Here is a 16,346-nt window from a genome sequence, read left to right on the forward strand (position 1 = left end):
AATGCAAAAAAATCTCCGAATCGGGGAATCGAACCCCGGCCGACCCGGTGAGAGCGGGTAATCCTGACCACTGGACCAATTCGGATTTTCTTGAAAGTTGGACCGCTGTAATTATGATTATCGGTAACGGCTATCTTTCTCTTGAATAACTATTTTCCGGACTGATAGTTGGTACAAGAAGCACGAGACTGTCTACTACAACTGAACCCAAGGATACTTTGACAGAGGAACAATATTTTATTAACCAATACATACCATATCCGTCTCATGAAGACAGACGCCGCGATATATTTATCTTAGTCTTCTCTCCACACTTCCTCTCTATGCGGACTTACTATAGTCCAAGAGGTGCAATTCTCTCACAGTCGCCTGATGTATCTAACAACGGGAGACTGTAATTGCATACGCTTCCCGGTCTCTGAAGCAAACTGAGGAGAATTATGCTCCTACTCACCTTTGAAGCTCTGGGAGTCGTCTGGGCAGTCCAACACTTTAAGCACTATCTTGCAGGGAGACACTTCAAGTTCTTCACTGATCACGCTGGATTAGAATGTATTTTCAACAATCCGAAGCCAAGTTCGAAACCAGTTGGCTGGACCGCTGGTCTCATGGAGTATGATTACACCGTTATGTATCGTAAGAGTGCTGACAACCCAGCAGATGCGTTGTCGCGCCTGGGTCAATTAGAGCACCTTTTCCGTCAGTAAACGTAAAAATCCGGGAGCACCCCAAACTGTAACCAAGGGACTACTAATAGAGGCAGCAACTCATAGCCAAAAAAAAAAAAAGTCAGTACAAAACAACATAAAAAAGAAGAAAATCAGCAAACTACCAATATCAGAAATTATCAGTAATCAATCTTTGAAAACAAGCGCAAGAATGGGAATGCCCTAAGCACCTTGGTATCTTACGTTACTTACAAGAAGGGTACCGCACTTACACTTGGCTGGACCTTTGGGAGCCGACGTCACTCATAGTCCGTTTGACTATAAATACCGCCTCTTCTCTTTGTATGAAAAAAGGATCTCTGGTTTCCTGACCTTTTTGCACCGCACACGTAACAGAAGCGTCGATGACAAAAATGTAGAAGAGCTTGAGATGCCAGGAACTATCGTAAGGAACCAAGAGGATGACACTGTTGCGACGAAAGCGAACCAAGAAGACGATACGATTGTGATTGCATAGTTAGATCACCAAGAAGCGCCTGATACCGCAGCCATTGGCATCAATTATCAAATGTCAGAGAATCCCGAGATTAACGCGCAGTGGTTGTTGGAATCTGTCAACATTCTCTGCGACATTCCGACATTTCACATTGCGAAAAGCAGACGGAAATTTTTTCCCATCAGCTTAGCCGAAATGAGAAGTGAACAAGAAAGAAAGAAGACAGCAGAAAAACCGAATGTGAAGGAACTTCCTAGAGGTGTTCGTGTCGCAAACCCTGACACATTCAGAGGAACGCGCACAGCAAGCGCAGTAGAAGATTGGATTTTCTCCATGGAACGATATCGAAACATCGTACCCATGACATCCATCCGACAAGTTGCCTTTGCAGTCAACCTGTTACGCGAAGACGCCAGCTTGTGGTGGCAACAATTTGGATTACGACGTCCGGAAAGTGAGGAATAGCTGACTGGACCACTTTCTGCGGATACTTCCATGCTGAATTCAAGCCAAGAAATTCAGAAGCTATTTTCCGACAGCAACTCCATAACGAGTGGTTGAAGGCATTCTCAAGATGTCAGGTAAATCAACGAAAATAAAAAGTACATCATGACGAAATGCATCCTTTAGACGTACCAGCAGAATTCCATCGTTGACATCTGGACTTTATCGGCCCAGTGGATTACCTCCGACCCTAAAGTCACTAAAGATGTGGCCGACGGCATTCGCTGGCTTCGGGGTAAGGATGGCCGAAAGGCTAAGCGCACGCTCAAAGTCAATAAGCTGAATGTAGAGATGGGGACTCTGACTCCATGGCTACCGACGATAGTACAGGTTTCAGCACGGATGATGATGCGGAAACTAGTTCGAGTCTGAGCTCTAGTGCTCAGGAAGACCAACCGAGCCGCAGGAAGGAGCTGCTGAGGCCAATGGAAGCGACAGTGGTTATCTCCGGCCAATCTACTAGAGGTTGAGTACCAGTCAAGTGAGAAGAAAGATGATCAAAACGTCTTACAAACCAATGTTCCCTCACAAGACGATCTCCTCAACACCGTGGCAGACCTCCATGCCCGTATTGCAGCAATGGAAAACAACCGCAACTCGGCTGCCATGGATTGGTCAGAACACCAAGACGATGAATGCATCCAGGCTCGCCTTCCAGACACGGAATTTACTCCATACGCCAAGTTTTTGGAAGCGTTACCTTCCATGCAAAAAGATTTTTTCCGGTCCCCTCTACCGGACATGGATCGGCGACGTTTTCTGGCCGACTGCCCACGCAATCTACTCAGGAACTATCAACCGCCTCCAGTTAACTCAGTCAATATGGGTTCCTTATCCCGAAAGTTCGACACCCAAATGGCGGATGTTCAATATCGGTTGTCAGGCCTCACCAGGCCTTTGGATTACTTCTTACATCGGGCCCTTCAACAAGTTTCCACCCCTCAAGACGACATCATTGATTTCGTCAATGCCATGCACGAACTCATCATGGACACGGCGTCTCAAATCACGCAGACACGCATCGACAATTTGTACCGTGGAGCCGGTATGCAAGGACAAGCACCACGCTTGACCCGTGGATACTGGGGCCGGTGCTTCTATCATTAGCGAACCTTTGGCGGAAGCGTTGGGCTTATCTATCGATAAATCCGACCGTATCAACGTTCAAGCCTTTGATGGCACCGAAGGAAGGTCGTTAGGTGTACGCCGTGCCGTAAAGGTCAAGATTGGAGACGAAGAGTACGATGAAGACCTTCTCGTTCAAAGCCGCAAGGACAACCTTCTACTCTTGGAAATGACCTTTCTGATAAACAACGATGCACGCATCCATCCGCAGACTGGGAAGGTCGCTTTCGCTTCCGGCAATGCCAACCATGTCGACCAGTGGGAAGAAGAAGGTGATCTGGAGGACGAAGAAGACACCTTGCGCGCATTCACTGTCAGCTTCAGGCAGGATGAGGAAGTTCCCCCGGCGCATACAGGCATAGGCTTGGAAGACTTGTTCGGCGAAGGCGAAGAAGAAGACTCGTCCGAGTCCCTTGAGGAGACACCAAAGGCGGTTTGTGATTTTCTGGACGAATCCAAGGACATCTGGTTTGTTTATTCAATCCGCTACCTAGCTCCCTGTCAATTTGATGCAGGTTATATGGACTTTGCTCTCTTATATCAAAAAGACGTTTGTACGGCCCATATTTATTTCGTTCTGTTACTTGTAAGTAATAAACCTTCCCTTTTCTATTTATCTCCTCTGCTCTATTTTTTTCAGAAGACACTTCACTGCTTCCTTTTTCAGATTTGTTTCTTTATCCTTCCGCCTCTGATTGCAAAACTTCTCTCATTTGCAAACCTTTCTCTCTAAGTAAGCCACTTTTATTGAATGTCCCCGTCTGAAGACAGTACCCCCGTCTACGGGTCTGTAAACTCAAGTTCCCTGATCAGGAATCCAAACCTTTTCTACGGGAAGCGAAACAAGGGCTCAAGAGGGCAAAAGTTCCACTCCCTGTGAAGTTTATTGACCGTCGGACCACTGCTCACTTCCTGTTCAACGAGATCGTGTGTCGCCACGGAGTACCACAGTACATGCCCACCGATTGTGGGTCCAACTTCACTCGGTATTTGTGAAGGATTTCCTGAACACAGTGCAGTGCAAGTGCTTGACCACCAAGGCGTATCGTCTCAAGTCAACAGTCTGTGTGAGAGGCTGAACCAGACTCTGGCGCAAACTTTCTTAAAACCTGCCTCCAACGGGATGACACTAGCAACTGGGACAAGTAATTTAACCAAGCACTATTGGATATACGGACGATGCCAAGCGATGTTTCTAAACATACCTCTGCGAAGTTACTATACGGGTATGAAAAACGCACTCCAGCTACTTGGCCGGCGCCGCGCCAAAATTACGTCGGTGATGTCAGTGAAGAACTTGTCTCGGGATCAAGGTGATCGACCACGCTATGCAAGAGCTGTGGCGATCTGTCCAAGCTCAAGTGGATGAGCGCAAGAGAACGTTCAAGTCGAGATACGACCGAGATGTGTTCTCCAAGACGTTTAATCTAGGCGACGCGATATTTGATGCGCGACCATATACCTGCGGGAAAGCTTGAGGCTAAGTGGATAGGCCCATTGACCGTGACGAGGATAAACCTTAACGGTACTTACCATCTGGCTGCACCTTTTGGGAGCCGACTTGCCGGAGCTGTGAATGGCGATGTCATAAAGCCGTGGGTCGAACGTGCTGGAATGGTCCCTGATGTCTTGACCGCGAGAGATGCGGAAAGGCAGTTGTTGGCATTTCGTCAGAAGATTTTATTGGATCAACACACGGGAGAGGAAGTCGACACTTAGGGGAGGGACATGAGAAGCTGTGAAATAAATGTGTCAGTGGCTGTCTCTTTCTCCTCACTTCCCCTCCCAATGCGGAATACTATAGACCAAGAGGCCGGTCAACTATTGTCTAGTTGACAATAAATACCGCCTCTTCCCTTCGAGACCTCAATTTTACACCAGAATAAGCATTATCTGTATTTAAAAAAAGCAATAAATCTGAATGTAACTTTTACTATCTTTATTTTTCCCTTAATGTCGGATCTCTGCTTCTGTAGAGTCAAACTAGAATAATACTGCTTGTTATTTCTTGATACCTTGAGATAATACTTCACCTTTGGCTCAGGTTATATTCAACGAGTACTTCGCATCAAATAGACTTTGACGTTTGCACTCCGATATTATGATCGTTTCTTTGTCACAGTGTCAGTGCACGCTCCTCAGAGGCATCCACAGCGTCTTCTTCAATGTCATCGTTGTTGTGAGCGCTGACGTGGCGTTGTTTTCCGCAAGGTGTTGTTGGTGGAGTGATACTGAAAATTCGCTACATTGAGTCGATCTACGTGGATACATACTGATAGCCCATTCTCGTAACAATTTTTTAATTCGTATGTGCCCGTGAGTCATTCTCGATACTTATCCAATATGGTCCAAGCCATTCACTGTCGAACTTCCGCACATTTTTATTTTTTTTTGCGCGAGTGAGCTGAGCACTTGAATAACAAGTAGTATCACATCTAGTTTGGATTCTACAGAAGCAGGGATCCGACATTAGAAAGATCATTGGCAAAAGTCTGAGCGTTAATCATTACATTCAATTTGAATTAGTAAATTTGGTTGAGATTTATAAAAGTAATAAACTCGCGAGTGTTTAAGAAATTTTTAGTAGAATGTCACTTCATTATTCTTCACCTATCCCTTGCGTGTAATGACCGCTGGCATTGTTTTAGCGAGACGAAAAAAGCAAATTCTTGAAGCGGCTGAAGGCGTTAGCTACACTGAAATCTCATCAGTGGGTACGAATAATACTGTCTCAAAAGTGAGAGAGGATAAACGCAAGTTGAACAATGAAAAGGAAATGTTTTAGTTTTTCATACCGCAAATCTTTATTTCGAAAAAGAAGCAGCAGCCGCTCGGAGCTTGCATGCATGAAACACCTACCTTTTGACTTTATGTTTTTGTAACTACTGTTATATGCAATTGGGAAAGCGTGATTAAAAAAAAATGGCCATGATTTCTATGGCCAATTGCTACAAACTCGTTTATGGGAAAAGATAAAAAAATTCGTTCGTATATTCCACGACTTTAAACTTTGTTCTTGCTTTGTTACGTTTTTAAAATCTGGGAAGATGCTCTTTATGGCGAAAGTGCATATACTGCCCATTAATTTATTAAAGGTAAACAGTTGTTTAGGAGTGTTATGCGTCCAATACCTTCACAATTATACAACATTTCTAAGTCTATACTAGGATCACGATACTAGAGCAGAGAGCCTGAAATTATATCGCAATAATCAATAATTTAAGCGGGCGAGAAAAAGGCATCAACCACATATACTCACACAGCAAGTGGTGAAGAAATAGATGTTAAATACAATGACAGCAGAAATCATACAACGTAGTGCAGGATGGAACATATTGAATCAGCCTCATTTACATCTCCCACTGATAAAGAGAACAAAAAAACCATGTATGATGAGTAAAAAAAATGGTGATGGTTTGCTAAATAGTGAGCATCAAGAGAAAACTAACGAAGATGCGATTCTAGTGCAAACTGATGAATCTGCGCTTCGTTGCCGTATAAAGCGGCCTGTCAATATCAGTCGCTATATTTAGTGACCGATTCTACGGTTTGTAAGTAAGGATAAGATAAAAAATATTTTCTACCTGATGTGATTTTTTTTTCCCCATATGATTTTTTTAAAGTATTGTGGTGATGTGGTCTTGATGGTAATCAAGGCAACACTGACTACTGGCAGGTAAAGCCTACTTCTAAGGGTAATCCGGCGAAAAATTCAGTAATAATAACAGCTCCAAATACACATTTAAAATTTAATGATCGTCTGTATTTACTATATATATGTCTGATTGCCTCACGGATACCAACGAATCGCTGGTGAACGAACCAGCTTGAGCAGGTATATTATACAACAGAACAATAGTACTATAAAAACCGACTTGCCAGATTACGATTTCTTGGTGTAGTCGGTTATCACGTCTGTCTAACACACAGACGGTCGCCGGTTCGAATCCGGCAGAAATCACTTTTTTGCATCTTCTGATTGTGTTTTTATAGTATTTTTAAAGATTTATTTTCAAACAACGTCATTCAAATAAACACATCGAAGAACTTCACTGCTAAGCTGCGACTTCAATCTATATCAAAAAATGTCCATCGGTATCCCAATCAAGCTACTTCATGAAGCCCAGGGACATATCATTACGCTTGAATTAAAGACTGGGCAATTATACCGCGGAAAACTTTACGATGGTTTGTACTTTCTGCTTCTATATCTTGAATGTGCGATCTTTCAAGCTCATTGTTCTATTTACTTTATCTCGTTTCCTCACCGATCCATCACACGAATCAAACCTCTTGTCTTTACATGCGACACTTATCAACTTTTAGCCGAAGATAATATGAATGTGCAACTCAAAGAAGTTACCGTGACAGCTCGGGATGGTCGCGTGTCTCAGTTGGAACAAGTTTACATTCGTGGATCACAAGTTCGATTTTTCATCGTCCCAGACATGTTGAAGAATGCGCCAATGTTTAAGAATGTCAAACCTGGATCATTGAAGGGTAGAGGAATAGGAATGGGTAGAGGACGAGCAACAGTCGCGCGAGCTCAAGGTATGTTCCCACTTACTAACTGCTTGAAGCTTTTACCGCAGCTTGCTAATACGTTCGTTACTCACAGCACGAGGACGAGGAGGTCGCGGTGGTGGCGGTTTTAGAGGTGGCAGAGGAGGCGGTCCAGGTATGCCCCCTGGTGGTGGTCGCGGCAGACCATATTAGTCGACTGCGTATCGCTTTTCATTTCAAAACACAAAAAACATAAAGCACGACTCTTTCGCAAAATCTCTGTCCACTACGACGTCATTGTCAAAACCTACTAGGACAACCCCTGTACATGTGCAATAATAAACGTTCAACGAGATTATACTTTGGTTATCGGTAGGGCATGGCATGTTGTATTGCCTTAGAGGCAATATATGCTGACTAGTATTAGATACAACGATTTGGTTGGTTTATTATCAGGCACTTAAGGGCATAATGACACTCATGTCAGTTAATGACAGTTTGTGTGTCTAACGGTTTATAATTTAGCTTTTCCTGTCGTGATCTGATCACTTGCTTCCTTTTCAAAGGGAATATAGGTATCGCCGACAAGCCAGTAGACTGGTTCACCAGGGGTAACTTTAGCAAGGTCAATGCCTTGATTGCGATATTCAACCTTACGCTGCTTGAACGTTCCAGTCATTTCCATACTGAAATAGTGTTTTAATATGGGGTTAGCGGTATGGTTTTTTGCGTATGAGAGAAAAAGTTCAGCTCAGTGTACTCACGCTGGAACAAATCGAAGGAAAAGGGGTATAGCGTATTTGGGGAGACGCTGTTGAACGAAACGAAAGAAATCCTTGAAGTCTATAGAGGCACCATCTTGCATGACAATAGCAGCCATACCAGCACGGCCGTCATGATTAGGAACCTCAGTACCGTAGACGTTAGCCTCGGCAACTCCTGGGTAGACACCGAGCACTTGTGCGACTTCGGCTGTGGAAACATTTTCACCTTTCCAACGGAAAGTGTCACCCACACGATCACCGAAAATGAAAAATCCGTCCTTGGTAAGTTTCAGCAAGTCACCAGTTCGGAAGTAAGCATCGCCTTTCGCAAAGACATGCGTCAAGATCTTCTTGTTTGTAGCCTGTTCATTCTTGTAATAGCCTTTGAATTCGAGAGGGCCTCCCATTTTGATAAGTACAAGAAGTTCACCTGGTTCATCGTATGCGCACTATTCAACAGTCGTTAAGTAACATTGGAAATGATCCAAAAATAAGATAAAATGGTACTGAATTGATATGTTCAACTTACTTCGATGCAATACCCATGCTTGTCGCGCACAGGTTCTTCTGAAATAGGGTCGATTTTGATAATTTTGAGTTCACCGGTCAAAGTTCTGGTAAGGTAGCCACGGAAACCGACGGCACCACTTCCAAATTCGTTGGTATTTGGATTAAACAAGCTGCTTGGACCTTCGGTAGCGCCATAAAATTCACTAATTTTGCCAACACCGAAGCGATCTCTGAAGCGGTTCCAAACGTCTGGACGCATTCCGTTACCGTAAGCCATACGAACGCGATGCTTATTCTCGGCTGAATTGAAAGGCTGAGATAGCAAATATCGGCAAATCTCTCCAATGTAAACCATGACAGTGACATCATATCGAATGCATTCTTCCCAGAACTTGGTGACACTGAATTTGCGGCCAAGAACAAGAGTAGCACCACTCTGTATAGCTACTGCGGTAGCTACAATTTGGCCGGAGCTGTGATACAAAGGAAGACAGCAGTAGACTCTGTCAGTGCCGTGAACACCATGAATATTCATGTAGCTCATACCACCAAAGTTCATGCGAGTGTGCTCGACAATAGCGGGCTTAGGTAAACCGGTGGTGCCGCTTGTGTAGATAAGCATAGCAGGTTCACCATATTGGGCGTTTTCAATGTACTCTTCACTGATCTCTGCATCTGAAAATCTTGCCAAGGTATCTTTGGTAACTGTTTCTGCAAAGGGCATGGAAGGTTCATGTTCACCGTAGCCCCAAATTTCAATACCGAGATCCGAAAGTTCCTTAACGCAAGGTTGTACAGCTCCAGCATAAACGGGGTCGAACAAAAAGAAATTAGACTTGGCGACCTTAACACAGTGAATCAATGCCGCGTCAGTCAACTGATTGTTGATTAGGGCGGGGATGGCACCGATTTTCATGAGTCCGAACTGTGCAACGAAGAGAGAAGGATGGTTCTGATGCATCATGCAAACTACATCACCCTTTTTGATGCCTTTAGACTGGAACCATCTGGCAATTCTGCTTGAGGCTAATTTGTTGTTAGTAAGCCGACTTACCAACAAAACATCGCGGTTCTAGCTAATAACTGTGAATTGAAATATTCGATCCCTACCTCTGTCCATATCTTTATAAGTCCATGATTCATTTTCAAAGATGACAAAGATCTTGTCGGGGTGAGCTTCGAGCTTTTCCTTGAAACGGTAAAAGTAATTAAGCTTTCCCTTGAATTTTCTCATGAAATGGCTGAGAGCAAAAAGGTCAGATTATTAGGCAGGTTCCGCGGATAGACGGACAAACTGAAATGGACACAAGACGTACTATGATTGCATAAGAATAGCTGCTCTGATTTGAGTCCAGTCACGGCTTATGAGGAGCTTGGAGTCGATATACATACTGCCGAGGATGCCGGCGGCTGCAACCTTGGCGACAGTAGCTAGGTGGAAGAGTTGAATTTTCTTTTATCGACAAGTAAACATGTAGAATATTCAAATTACACCAACCTGCATCCATGTTGAGTAAAGGGATATGTTGTAGAGGAGAGTGAGAAGAAGAGAGATGGAAAGGTGGGGAAGAGAAAGACACATGTTCCTCGTCTGAATTCTGGTATTTAGTGACTGTCGAATTTTGTGCTAAGGGTGGGTTTTGACCAAGCGACATTGGGCCCAAATAGGAAATAGTTGCGTTCACATGGAGACAGTGAAGCATTGGGGGATACTAACGGAAATCAAATATTTCAGATCGTATAGAATTCGTTTATGAATGCAAAAAATATCAAAAGAACAACACAAAAATTCTCTGTACATGGCTAAAAGGCTGCATCGCATCCAGTAGTGGTGTATAAGAAAAAAGGATGGGAGATCCCAAAAAATACAAGGCCAAATTATGTTTAAACTATTGAGCAGGTACAGTTGGCGGGGAGGACACCACCACATCGCTTGGCTGATGCTCCGCATTAATATACTTTGATGATACAACTTCATATAGCCGTTGTAAGAGAAGCAGATGCTTTCTTCGTGTCTCTATGTCTGAAGAAGATTCGGTAACCTCGACAGGTGAGGTTGGGTACAATGATGTGGTTGCACTTGGGCCATTCTTTCCATGCTCTTGCCCATCTTCAAGATGAACATTATCCATGTTTCTGGTCAAAATATCGACATTACTATCTGATTCATCTTCCACTGCATGATCAGGGTAGGACGCTGCGTCAGACTGACTGGGGCTTATTTCTCGGCTAGTACCATTTGTCTTGTCCGCATTTTGATCCGGTGCAATGTATTGTATGAACTGAGTGAACCTATGAGAAAGTGGTTTGTAGTTCTGTCTTTGGCCCGCCATTTGCGACAAGACTGTCTGAACATTCTTCTTCCGTTCGTGAGTCACTTGCTCCTTGATGGGCAAAGAGTCCTCCTCTACATGTGGCTTAACTTGTAAGCTACTATCAGTACGTGGTGTACGCTTATGCGCCAAGGTGGAGTAGTCAAGCTTTTCCGGTTGATTGGAACGTCCATAATTGAGCGAAACATTCATATTGGGCATGAAATAGGTCGGAGCTATTGATGGGGTATTGGAGTAATGTTGTCTCTGGCCAATAGTGCCCACAGTTGAATTCATGCCTGGATAGCTCATTGTCATATTGTAGTCATCACTTGGCTTTGAGTGCACATACTGAGATTCACCGGCTGTTGGATACAATGCTCCTGCAGAGGTCGACATGATGTCTTGATCAATATCGTATGGCGAGTTATTAGCGGCATCGTAATTAATGCCAGCAGGGTTGGCGAAGATGGCGGAGTATGAGGCGGCTTCACCGAGAGGTGATGTACTGTCTCCAAGTGCATTCACAGGCGTACTTTGATAGGCCGTATTCGACAAAGGTGATTGATTCAACTGGAAACCTAAAGCATCATCGCCTTGACCAATGTTGCTTGAGAGTTGAGCGATCCACTCATTGAATAACAGTAAATCTTGTCCGTCTTGAACATTCAAATTTACAGCATTCGTGTCAAGACCATCCACGAACGTTGACAGTGTATTGAGCCGATTGACCACATCTTTGGCAAAAGATAGAACAGTGTTAACAAAAGGTTTGCATAATAGCTAGCTTTACCACATTGCCAAATAGAAACGAAAAAATCATGTACCTGGACTGTATTCCGGCTTTAAACCATCGTTGGACTTGAACTTTTTGTTCTGCAGTACATCAGCGAACAGTTCATTAATAGCATCAGATGCATCCGCACTACCACGACCTCGCTTGTTAGAGTTCGCTAATGTTGGCTCCCCAGTCGCTACAGTGCCATTGTGCAAATTAATGAAATCATCCGCACTAAACTCCAGAGCATTCTCGCCACTAGTAAACTGATCGGTAATATCGGTATAAGGAGATGTGTTAGGCTGAACACTAAAAGAATCTAACAATTCTGAGGAAGAAGTCGTTAACACATTATTCTGGTCAAGCATGAGCCTATTTCTTTATCGGCATACCTTCAGAATAAGTACTTTGAGGTGGTGATATTGGATAGCCCGATGGTGAATGCTGATTAATATGGTTAGGAGTCAGAGACTTGTCAGACTGTGGGTAGCGGGGTGGAGTTAATGGCTGTAAACCGGTAGGCGATGGCTGAAGATAGTGCTGTGTCGCCAAAGCTTGTTGTATTTCTTCCTCCGTATGAGTTTTTTCATGCTTCTTCAAATCCTGTGGCCGTTTGAAGGTTTTGTTACAGTACTAATGTTCAAAAGGTTAGAGGACTGATCACAATGTCAAGTTTAACTTGGTTTTACTCCGTACGTACCATGCAGTGGTGAGGTTTTAGCGGAATGTGTACCCTCAAATGGCTAGTGATATGATCTCGTTTGACCGTCTCTACTGAGCAGTCTGCCCAGTGGCATTTCAAACAGAGATTTCGAGTTGCTTTGCGACCAACATGATCTGTTGTCAAGTGAAGGTAGAGCAGTTCGGGATCAGTGTACAATTTAGCGCAATCATCCCAGCGGCACGGATAGGCTTCCGGTGCAAGTTCAACAGCAGTTTCCATAGTCGAGAGTATCGCCAAGAAGACCAGTAGTAGAACAAAGACCGAGTGAAGTGTGTTTGGTCCGCAAGAACTTCTTTAATTGGCGGAGAAGGGTATTTTTACCAGCTCAACCGCCTTGGCTGCCAAGGAATCATCCCAAATATGGACAAAAGGGTTCTCATTGGCCAAAACCCGGGCTCTACCATCCAACATTTTTGGCCTGTTGTTTCAAGAATATTTTCGAGATACCGTATCTGAAATACGTGCACTGTGCTGAATTCAATAAAAGTGGGAACTTAGACATGATGTGAAAGGAACAAGTGGCTGTGCAAGAAGTCATACATCAAGAGCCGGGTGAGATAATCATGCCTGATCTGCCGATGTAGCGAACTGCCAAGAGGGCATTGTCTGGAACGACACCCGAGAGAAGAAAATCTCCAATCCCGTGGTTGCATAAAGCAAAGTGTTTACTGATTGCCCAGCCTCCTGTCATCGGTGTGCTAAGGGCAATCGCTTAGCTAGACACTGAAGTTACAGGTTAAAGTCAATTTGTAGACACGAAGAAGCTGGTGGAGGTTGTTATCGCACCATGATTGAAATATCAGACGGTATGATTCTATTACTTTTATTAGTTTTATTGGACCGTATTTTGATCTAAATTACCTCTTTTTTTGCGTATGTATGTTTTAAAGTACAATCTCATACTATTACTGTAACTGTGTTGAGTACGATAGAACTACTCGCCGATAATTGGCGTAGAAAGTAGTGAATCATAGGTCTTGAACCCATTTCATAATTCCTTTGACCGAGCTGCGGACCATGTCGTCACGTCTATACATTGCTTCTATGACTGTAGCCACAGCTCCACTGAATACAACAATTTCGCTGGCTTCAGCAGTCCATTTCTCCCAGGAGCGTCCGCGTCTATGGGGTCCAAGCACTCGTTCCATTATAGAGTAGATAGCACGGGGGGCTACATAAAGTGCCATTTCACCTCTTCTATGCTTGTTTTCCAATAAAATGGAGAAACCACACATCATACAACCAATCAGTGGTGCCAAGGTATTGTCCAGTCGAGATTGGTCGATTCGTAAAAGTTGGTGGCCAATTCTCGTCCGAGTTAGACAAACGCCATACCACGTTAAAGCGATGAACGACGCCAAGAATGCTGATGACCTCATGGCTGCCTTAATGATATGAATACTGTTGTCCAGTGGGCTATCCAACAGCTTTTTGCGTTTGAAAATCAATGGGGGTAGTAAGTGGACAGGGAGGTAAATCTATAAATTGACGGGTTCGGCATTAACGGCCCAAGTTTTTGAATTTAACAGTAAAAAAAAAATAAGAGCTATAGTCTTACCAGAAATGCTTGAGCAAAACCTTTAGAGAATCTGCGAGCAGCGTTAGCCTCACAACCACCAGCAAGTCCATCATGAACCAGGTCACAGTGAATTCTACCAGTTATCGGATCTCCATAGGATGGAGGGAGACCAATGTCGGAGCAGTAATCCATAAGCAATGAAGGGGTTCCGGTATCTTTCTGTAAGGCAAGTACGATATTTTGATTTAAGCATAAATTTTGGTCTCATTATCACGCCAATTACTTCAAAAAACATACACCATAAACGAATTCGCCCTTGCGGATCATTCTTAGAGCCTCCAACAGTCTTTGATCCATATTTGCCATCCTTGAGATCCAATTGTTATATGATCTAATAGTGAAGCACAATGAGGATGTGAAAATAAGTGATTTGATGGCAAGTAGCAAAGATACTGGTCTGTTGAACTTACTTTGGTAAACGTGTTGGAGCAAAAAACCAAGAAAACATAATCTCAGTACAGGCCAACACAAAAACTAAAACATCACCATTTTGCAAAAGCCACGAAGGAAGTTTCTTCTTTGCATATTCATTGCTACCAAGTCGATGGGCAAAAACATCACCTGCACGAACAGCTGCAAATAATGTTATATCCAAAGTGCCAGTTCTTGGGAATAATCGATGAACACTGTATATTGTCAGAGCAGACGCAATGAACGACGAGACTAATAATCGCTTCTGGTCCTTGGTGGACTCTTTGGTACTTTGAGTATCTTTCAACAATTTTTTAAGGATTGGTTCCACAAGTCGATGTCCACCTAGAGACCCACAAAATAGCCATGGCACGCCGTTTCTAGCAACTCCATTATATAACTTGCGAAGGGTATCGTTGAGTAGCTTTTGCATGCTTGGCAATGAGTTGGTTTTTAGGGCTTTAACCAACATCTTTATATATAGACCTAAGAGAGCTGGCAAAGCAGAAACTGACCAACCTAACGCGAACGCTCGTAATAAGATAAGCAAGGTACGGCGTGTTTCCGGTGACAGGCTATCGACTTTGCTCTTTATTAGCTGGCGTATTGTGGAGGAATGTGCACCAGACTTATGTGCAGAATGAGGAACTTTGCCATTGCTAATGCTAGATGACATTTTCAGAAGGGATGTTGACAACGAATATGGAGTACAAACTCTTTTAATAAAATAAAATTTCACATGTTAGTGAATTGTCTCAGTTTTTCCAGTAATTGAACTGTTGAAAGCAAAGGATGAATTTTTTTTTAGTAACAAAGCTTGCAACACTGGTTAGCAACGCTTAAGTGCTTACGTATTTGTCGCCATATGTCTTCATATCATCGCTCAAATCATCCCATCTAGTATGAAGCTGTCCGGTTCTAGGGTCGACAGCTGGAAGTTTGCCTTGAGCTTTCTTAGCTCTCTCGCGGACTTTGTCTTCTCTAAGCAATGATAGGCAAAGGGCCATCAAAGGACTGTCTATTCTTTTTTCGCTCAAATGACGCTCTTTGAAAGCATCAAATTCTGGATAGTCGTCTATAGCATGAATGGAGATAGTGGTGCCGTCTGAGACATGAGCAATGTGCGTGGGCCATTCACCAAGTCCGTCGAAAATATGGGTTGCATAAACCTAGAAAGGAGGTGCATCAATATGACCCGTGAAGGCAATTCGAATAAAAATCATGCATCATAATGCAGCACGTCATCTCAGCTTACGATGGTGGAGTTTCTGGCCGCAGTTTCCTTCTCCAGGTAGTCAAGGAAGTCGGATCGAACAAGTACATCCAAATCAACAGTAACCTCATCCAAAAGCAACATATCCCATGGCGCCAACAGACCCATTACCAGCTGCACACGTCGACGCTGTCCTAATTGATACGTAATGCCTCTCAGCAAAAAGTAGGATATGCTGTTTACCACTGTGATTACCTACCATCCGAGACTTGATGCATTTTCCAGTTAGTATCAACATCAAGCACTTCAATTAGTTCGTCTCTTCTATCCGGCCATCTATCGCCGCCTACACTCTTGACAAGAAAGTCGACTTTCAAGTCACTTCTAACGACAGGGTTGCCTGCCCACTCTGTACCAAGGTAGGTCACACCTTTGGGAGCATCTAAGAAGGCGTTGACGCCTAAGATATTTACAACTCCTGGGGTCATTCTCTTGCCAGCTAGAATGCGAAGTAACGTGGTCTTTCCAGCTCCGTTGGCACCGACAAGCAGACAGCGAGCACCTCTAGGTAGCCTTAAGTTGAGGTCTTTGAGAATATCAGGACCACCATAACCAAAAGTCAGATTGTCAACTTGGACTGCAAGGTCCTTGACATTTACGTCGTTTTGCGTGTCTTGATTGGCCATGTCGACTTTCACAGTGAGTGAATGAAATTCAAGCTGAAAGTAAGGCTGCTACAACAACCGAATAATTTCGAAT

General features: G+C 43.6%; 10 protein-coding genes and 2 non-coding genes across 12 annotated transcripts; 6 read left to right on the forward strand and 6 right to left on the reverse strand.

Moving 5' to 3' along the window:
- Positions 1–13: 13 nt before the first annotated feature.
- Positions 14–85, reverse strand: K450DRAFT_t106. Its single transcript has one exon. It is a non-coding gene; the product is annotated as a tRNA-Glu (tRNA).
- An 886-nt stretch (positions 86–971) lies between these two features.
- Positions 972–1,895, forward strand: K450DRAFT_260182 (uncharacterized protein). The gene has a single exon (XM_051592121.1). It carries the CDS (start codon positions 1,237–1,239, stop codon positions 1,627–1,629), a length of 393 nt encoding a protein of 130 aa, XP_051440730.1. The 5' UTR covers positions 972–1,236; the 3' UTR covers positions 1,630–1,895.
- K450DRAFT_260183 (uncharacterized protein) lies at positions 1,817–2,869 on the forward strand. Its single transcript, XM_051592122.1, has 3 exons — positions 1,817–1,903; positions 1,994–2,133; positions 2,201–2,869. The coding sequence occupies exons 2-3, from the start codon at positions 2,094–2,096 to the stop codon at positions 2,773–2,775; spliced, it is 615 nt and encodes a 204-aa protein (XP_051440731.1). The 5' UTR covers positions 1,817–1,903; positions 1,994–2,093; the 3' UTR covers positions 2,776–2,869.
- K450DRAFT_260187 (uncharacterized protein) lies at positions 2,870–3,923 on the forward strand. The gene is made up of 2 exons (XM_051592123.1): positions 2,870–3,526; positions 3,607–3,923. The coding sequence occupies exon 1, from the start codon at positions 2,963–2,965 to the stop codon at positions 3,524–3,526; it is 564 nt and encodes a 187-aa protein (XP_051440732.1). The 5' UTR covers positions 2,870–2,962; the 3' UTR covers positions 3,607–3,923.
- On the forward strand, positions 3,884–4,742 carry K450DRAFT_260191 (uncharacterized protein). The gene has a single exon (XM_051592124.1). It carries the CDS (start codon positions 4,240–4,242, stop codon positions 4,510–4,512), a length of 273 nt encoding a protein of 90 aa, XP_051440733.1. The 5' UTR covers positions 3,884–4,239; the 3' UTR covers positions 4,513–4,742.
- Positions 4,743–6,680: 1,938 nt separating this feature from the next.
- K450DRAFT_t105 lies at positions 6,681–6,754 on the forward strand. The gene has a single exon. It is a non-coding gene; the product is annotated as a tRNA-Val (tRNA).
- K450DRAFT_260194 (uncharacterized protein) lies at positions 6,730–7,665 on the forward strand. Its single transcript, XM_051592125.1, has 3 exons — positions 6,730–6,981; positions 7,120–7,322; positions 7,424–7,665. Exons 1-3 carry the CDS (start codon positions 6,879–6,881, stop codon positions 7,550–7,552), a joined length of 435 nt encoding a protein of 144 aa, XP_051440734.1. The 5' UTR covers positions 6,730–6,878; the 3' UTR covers positions 7,553–7,665.
- Positions 7,666–7,736: 71 nt separating this feature from the next.
- Positions 7,737–10,253, reverse strand: K450DRAFT_260197 (uncharacterized protein). Its single transcript, XM_051592126.1, has 6 exons — positions 10,069–10,253; positions 9,887–10,001; positions 9,681–9,811; positions 8,590–9,596; positions 8,061–8,509; positions 7,737–7,982 (listed from the first exon to the last, which is right to left on the reverse strand). Exons 1-6 carry the CDS (start codon positions 10,223–10,225, stop codon positions 7,811–7,813), a joined length of 2,031 nt encoding a protein of 676 aa, XP_051440735.1. The 5' UTR covers positions 10,226–10,253; the 3' UTR covers positions 7,737–7,810.
- A 181-nt stretch (positions 10,254–10,434) lies between these two features.
- Positions 10,435–12,486, reverse strand: K450DRAFT_260199 (uncharacterized protein). The gene is made up of 3 exons (XM_051592127.1): positions 12,361–12,486; positions 11,710–12,293; positions 10,435–11,619 (listed from the first exon to the last, which is right to left on the reverse strand). The coding sequence occupies exons 2-3, from the start codon at positions 12,026–12,028 to the stop codon at positions 10,460–10,462; spliced, it is 1,479 nt and encodes a 492-aa protein (XP_051440736.1). The 5' UTR covers positions 12,029–12,293; positions 12,361–12,486; the 3' UTR covers positions 10,435–10,459.
- Positions 12,033–12,603, reverse strand: K450DRAFT_180379 (uncharacterized protein; the record flags this gene model as incomplete). Its single annotated transcript, XM_051584339.1, has 2 exons — positions 12,033–12,293; positions 12,361–12,603. 2 exons carry the CDS (start codon positions 12,601–12,603, stop codon positions 12,033–12,035), a joined length of 504 nt encoding a protein of 167 aa, XP_051440737.1.
- Positions 12,604–13,312: 709 nt separating this feature from the next.
- K450DRAFT_260203 (uncharacterized protein) lies at positions 13,313–15,219 on the reverse strand. The gene is made up of 4 exons (XM_051592128.1): positions 14,374–15,219; positions 14,201–14,294; positions 13,943–14,122; positions 13,313–13,862 (listed from the first exon to the last, which is right to left on the reverse strand). Exons 1-4 carry the CDS (start codon positions 15,048–15,050, stop codon positions 13,353–13,355), a joined length of 1,461 nt encoding a protein of 486 aa, XP_051440738.1. The 5' UTR covers positions 15,051–15,219; the 3' UTR covers positions 13,313–13,352.
- Positions 15,220–15,407: 188 nt separating this feature from the next.
- On the reverse strand, positions 15,408–16,319 carry K450DRAFT_260208 (uncharacterized protein). The gene is made up of 2 exons (XM_051592129.1): positions 15,847–16,319; positions 15,408–15,781 (listed from the first exon to the last, which is right to left on the reverse strand). The coding sequence occupies exons 1-2, from the start codon at positions 16,271–16,273 to the stop codon at positions 15,621–15,623; spliced, it is 588 nt and encodes a 195-aa protein (XP_051440739.1). The 5' UTR covers positions 16,274–16,319; the 3' UTR covers positions 15,408–15,620.
- Positions 16,320–16,346: the final 27 nt, after the last annotated feature.

Source organism: Umbelopsis ramanniana (assembly GCF_025399195.1).
Source record: "Umbelopsis ramanniana AG unplaced genomic scaffold K450scaffold_80, whole genome shotgun sequence".
NCBI classification, from domain to species: domain Eukaryota; kingdom Fungi; phylum Mucoromycota; class Umbelopsidomycetes; order Umbelopsidales; family Umbelopsidaceae; genus Umbelopsis; species Umbelopsis ramanniana.

What these genes read in the sequence shown, in the direction of transcription:
- K450DRAFT_260182 (XM_051592121.1), top strand. Translation starts at nt 1,237, where the DNA reads ATGTCAGAGAATCCCGAGATTAACGCGCAGTGGTTGTTGGAATCTGTC.
- K450DRAFT_260183 (XM_051592122.1), top strand. Translation starts at nt 2,094, where the DNA reads ATGGAAGCGACAGTGGTTATCTCCGGCCAATCTACTAGAG. An exon ending in CTCCGGCCAATCTACTAGAG is followed by an intron (nt 2,134 to 2,200) that starts GTTGAGTACCAG and finishes TTCCCTCACAAG; the next exon opens with ACGATCTCCTCAACACCGTG.
- K450DRAFT_260187 (XM_051592123.1), top strand. Translation starts at nt 2,963, where the DNA reads ATGACCTTTCTGATAAACAACGATGCACGCATCCATCCGCAGACTGGG.
- K450DRAFT_260191 (XM_051592124.1), top strand. Translation starts at nt 4,240, where the DNA reads ATGCGCGACCATATACCTGCGGGAAAGCTTGAGGCTAAGTGGATAGGC.
- K450DRAFT_260194 (XM_051592125.1), top strand. Translation starts at nt 6,879, where the DNA reads ATGTCCATCGGTATCCCAATCAAGCTACTTCATGAAGCCCAGGGACAT. An exon ending in CCGCGGAAAACTTTACGATG is followed by an intron (nt 6,982 to 7,119) that starts GTTTGTACTTTC and finishes ATCAACTTTTAG; the next exon opens with CCGAAGATAATATGAATGTG. An exon ending in TAGGAATGGGTAGAGGACGA is followed by an intron (nt 7,323 to 7,423) that starts GCAACAGTCGCG and finishes CACGAGGACGAG; the next exon opens with GAGGTCGCGGTGGTGGCGGT.
- K450DRAFT_260197 (XM_051592126.1), bottom strand. Translation starts at nt 10,225, where the DNA reads ATGTCGCTTGGTCAAAACCCACCCTTAGCACAAAATTCGACAGTCACT. An exon ending in GCTATTCTTATGCAATCATA is followed by an intron (nt 9,812 to 9,886) that starts GTACGTCTTGTG and finishes TTTTGCTCTCAG; the next exon opens with CCATTTCATGAGAAAATTCA. An exon ending in AGCATGGGTATTGCATCGAA is followed by an intron (nt 8,510 to 8,589) that starts GTAAGTTGAACA and finishes ACTGTTGAATAG; the next exon opens with TGCGCATACGATGAACCAGG.
- K450DRAFT_260199 (XM_051592127.1), bottom strand. Translation starts at nt 12,028, where the DNA reads ATGCTTGACCAGAATAATGTGTTAACGACTTCTTCCTCAGAATTGTTA. An exon ending in AAAGCCGGAATACAGTCCAG is followed by an intron (nt 11,620 to 11,709) that starts GTACATGATTTT and finishes CTTTTGCCAAAG; the next exon opens with ATGTGGTCAATCGGCTCAAT.
- K450DRAFT_260203 (XM_051592128.1), bottom strand. Translation starts at nt 15,050, where the DNA reads ATGTCATCTAGCATTAGCAATGGCAAAGTTCCTCATTCTGCACATAAG. An exon ending in AGGGCGAATTCGTTTATGGT is followed by an intron (nt 14,123 to 14,200) that starts GTATGTTTTTTG and finishes CTTGCCTTACAG; the next exon opens with AAAGATACCGGAACCCCTTC. An exon ending in GTTTTGCTCAAGCATTTCTG is followed by an intron (nt 13,863 to 13,942) that starts GTAAGACTATAG and finishes GTCAATTTATAG; the next exon opens with ATTTACCTCCCTGTCCACTT.
- K450DRAFT_260208 (XM_051592129.1), bottom strand. Translation starts at nt 16,273, where the DNA reads ATGGCCAATCAAGACACGCAAAACGACGTAAATGTCAAGGACCTTGCA. An exon ending in AATGCATCAAGTCTCGGATG is followed by an intron (nt 15,782 to 15,846) that starts GTAGGTAATCAC and finishes CGTATCAATTAG; the next exon opens with GACAGCGTCGACGTGTGCAG.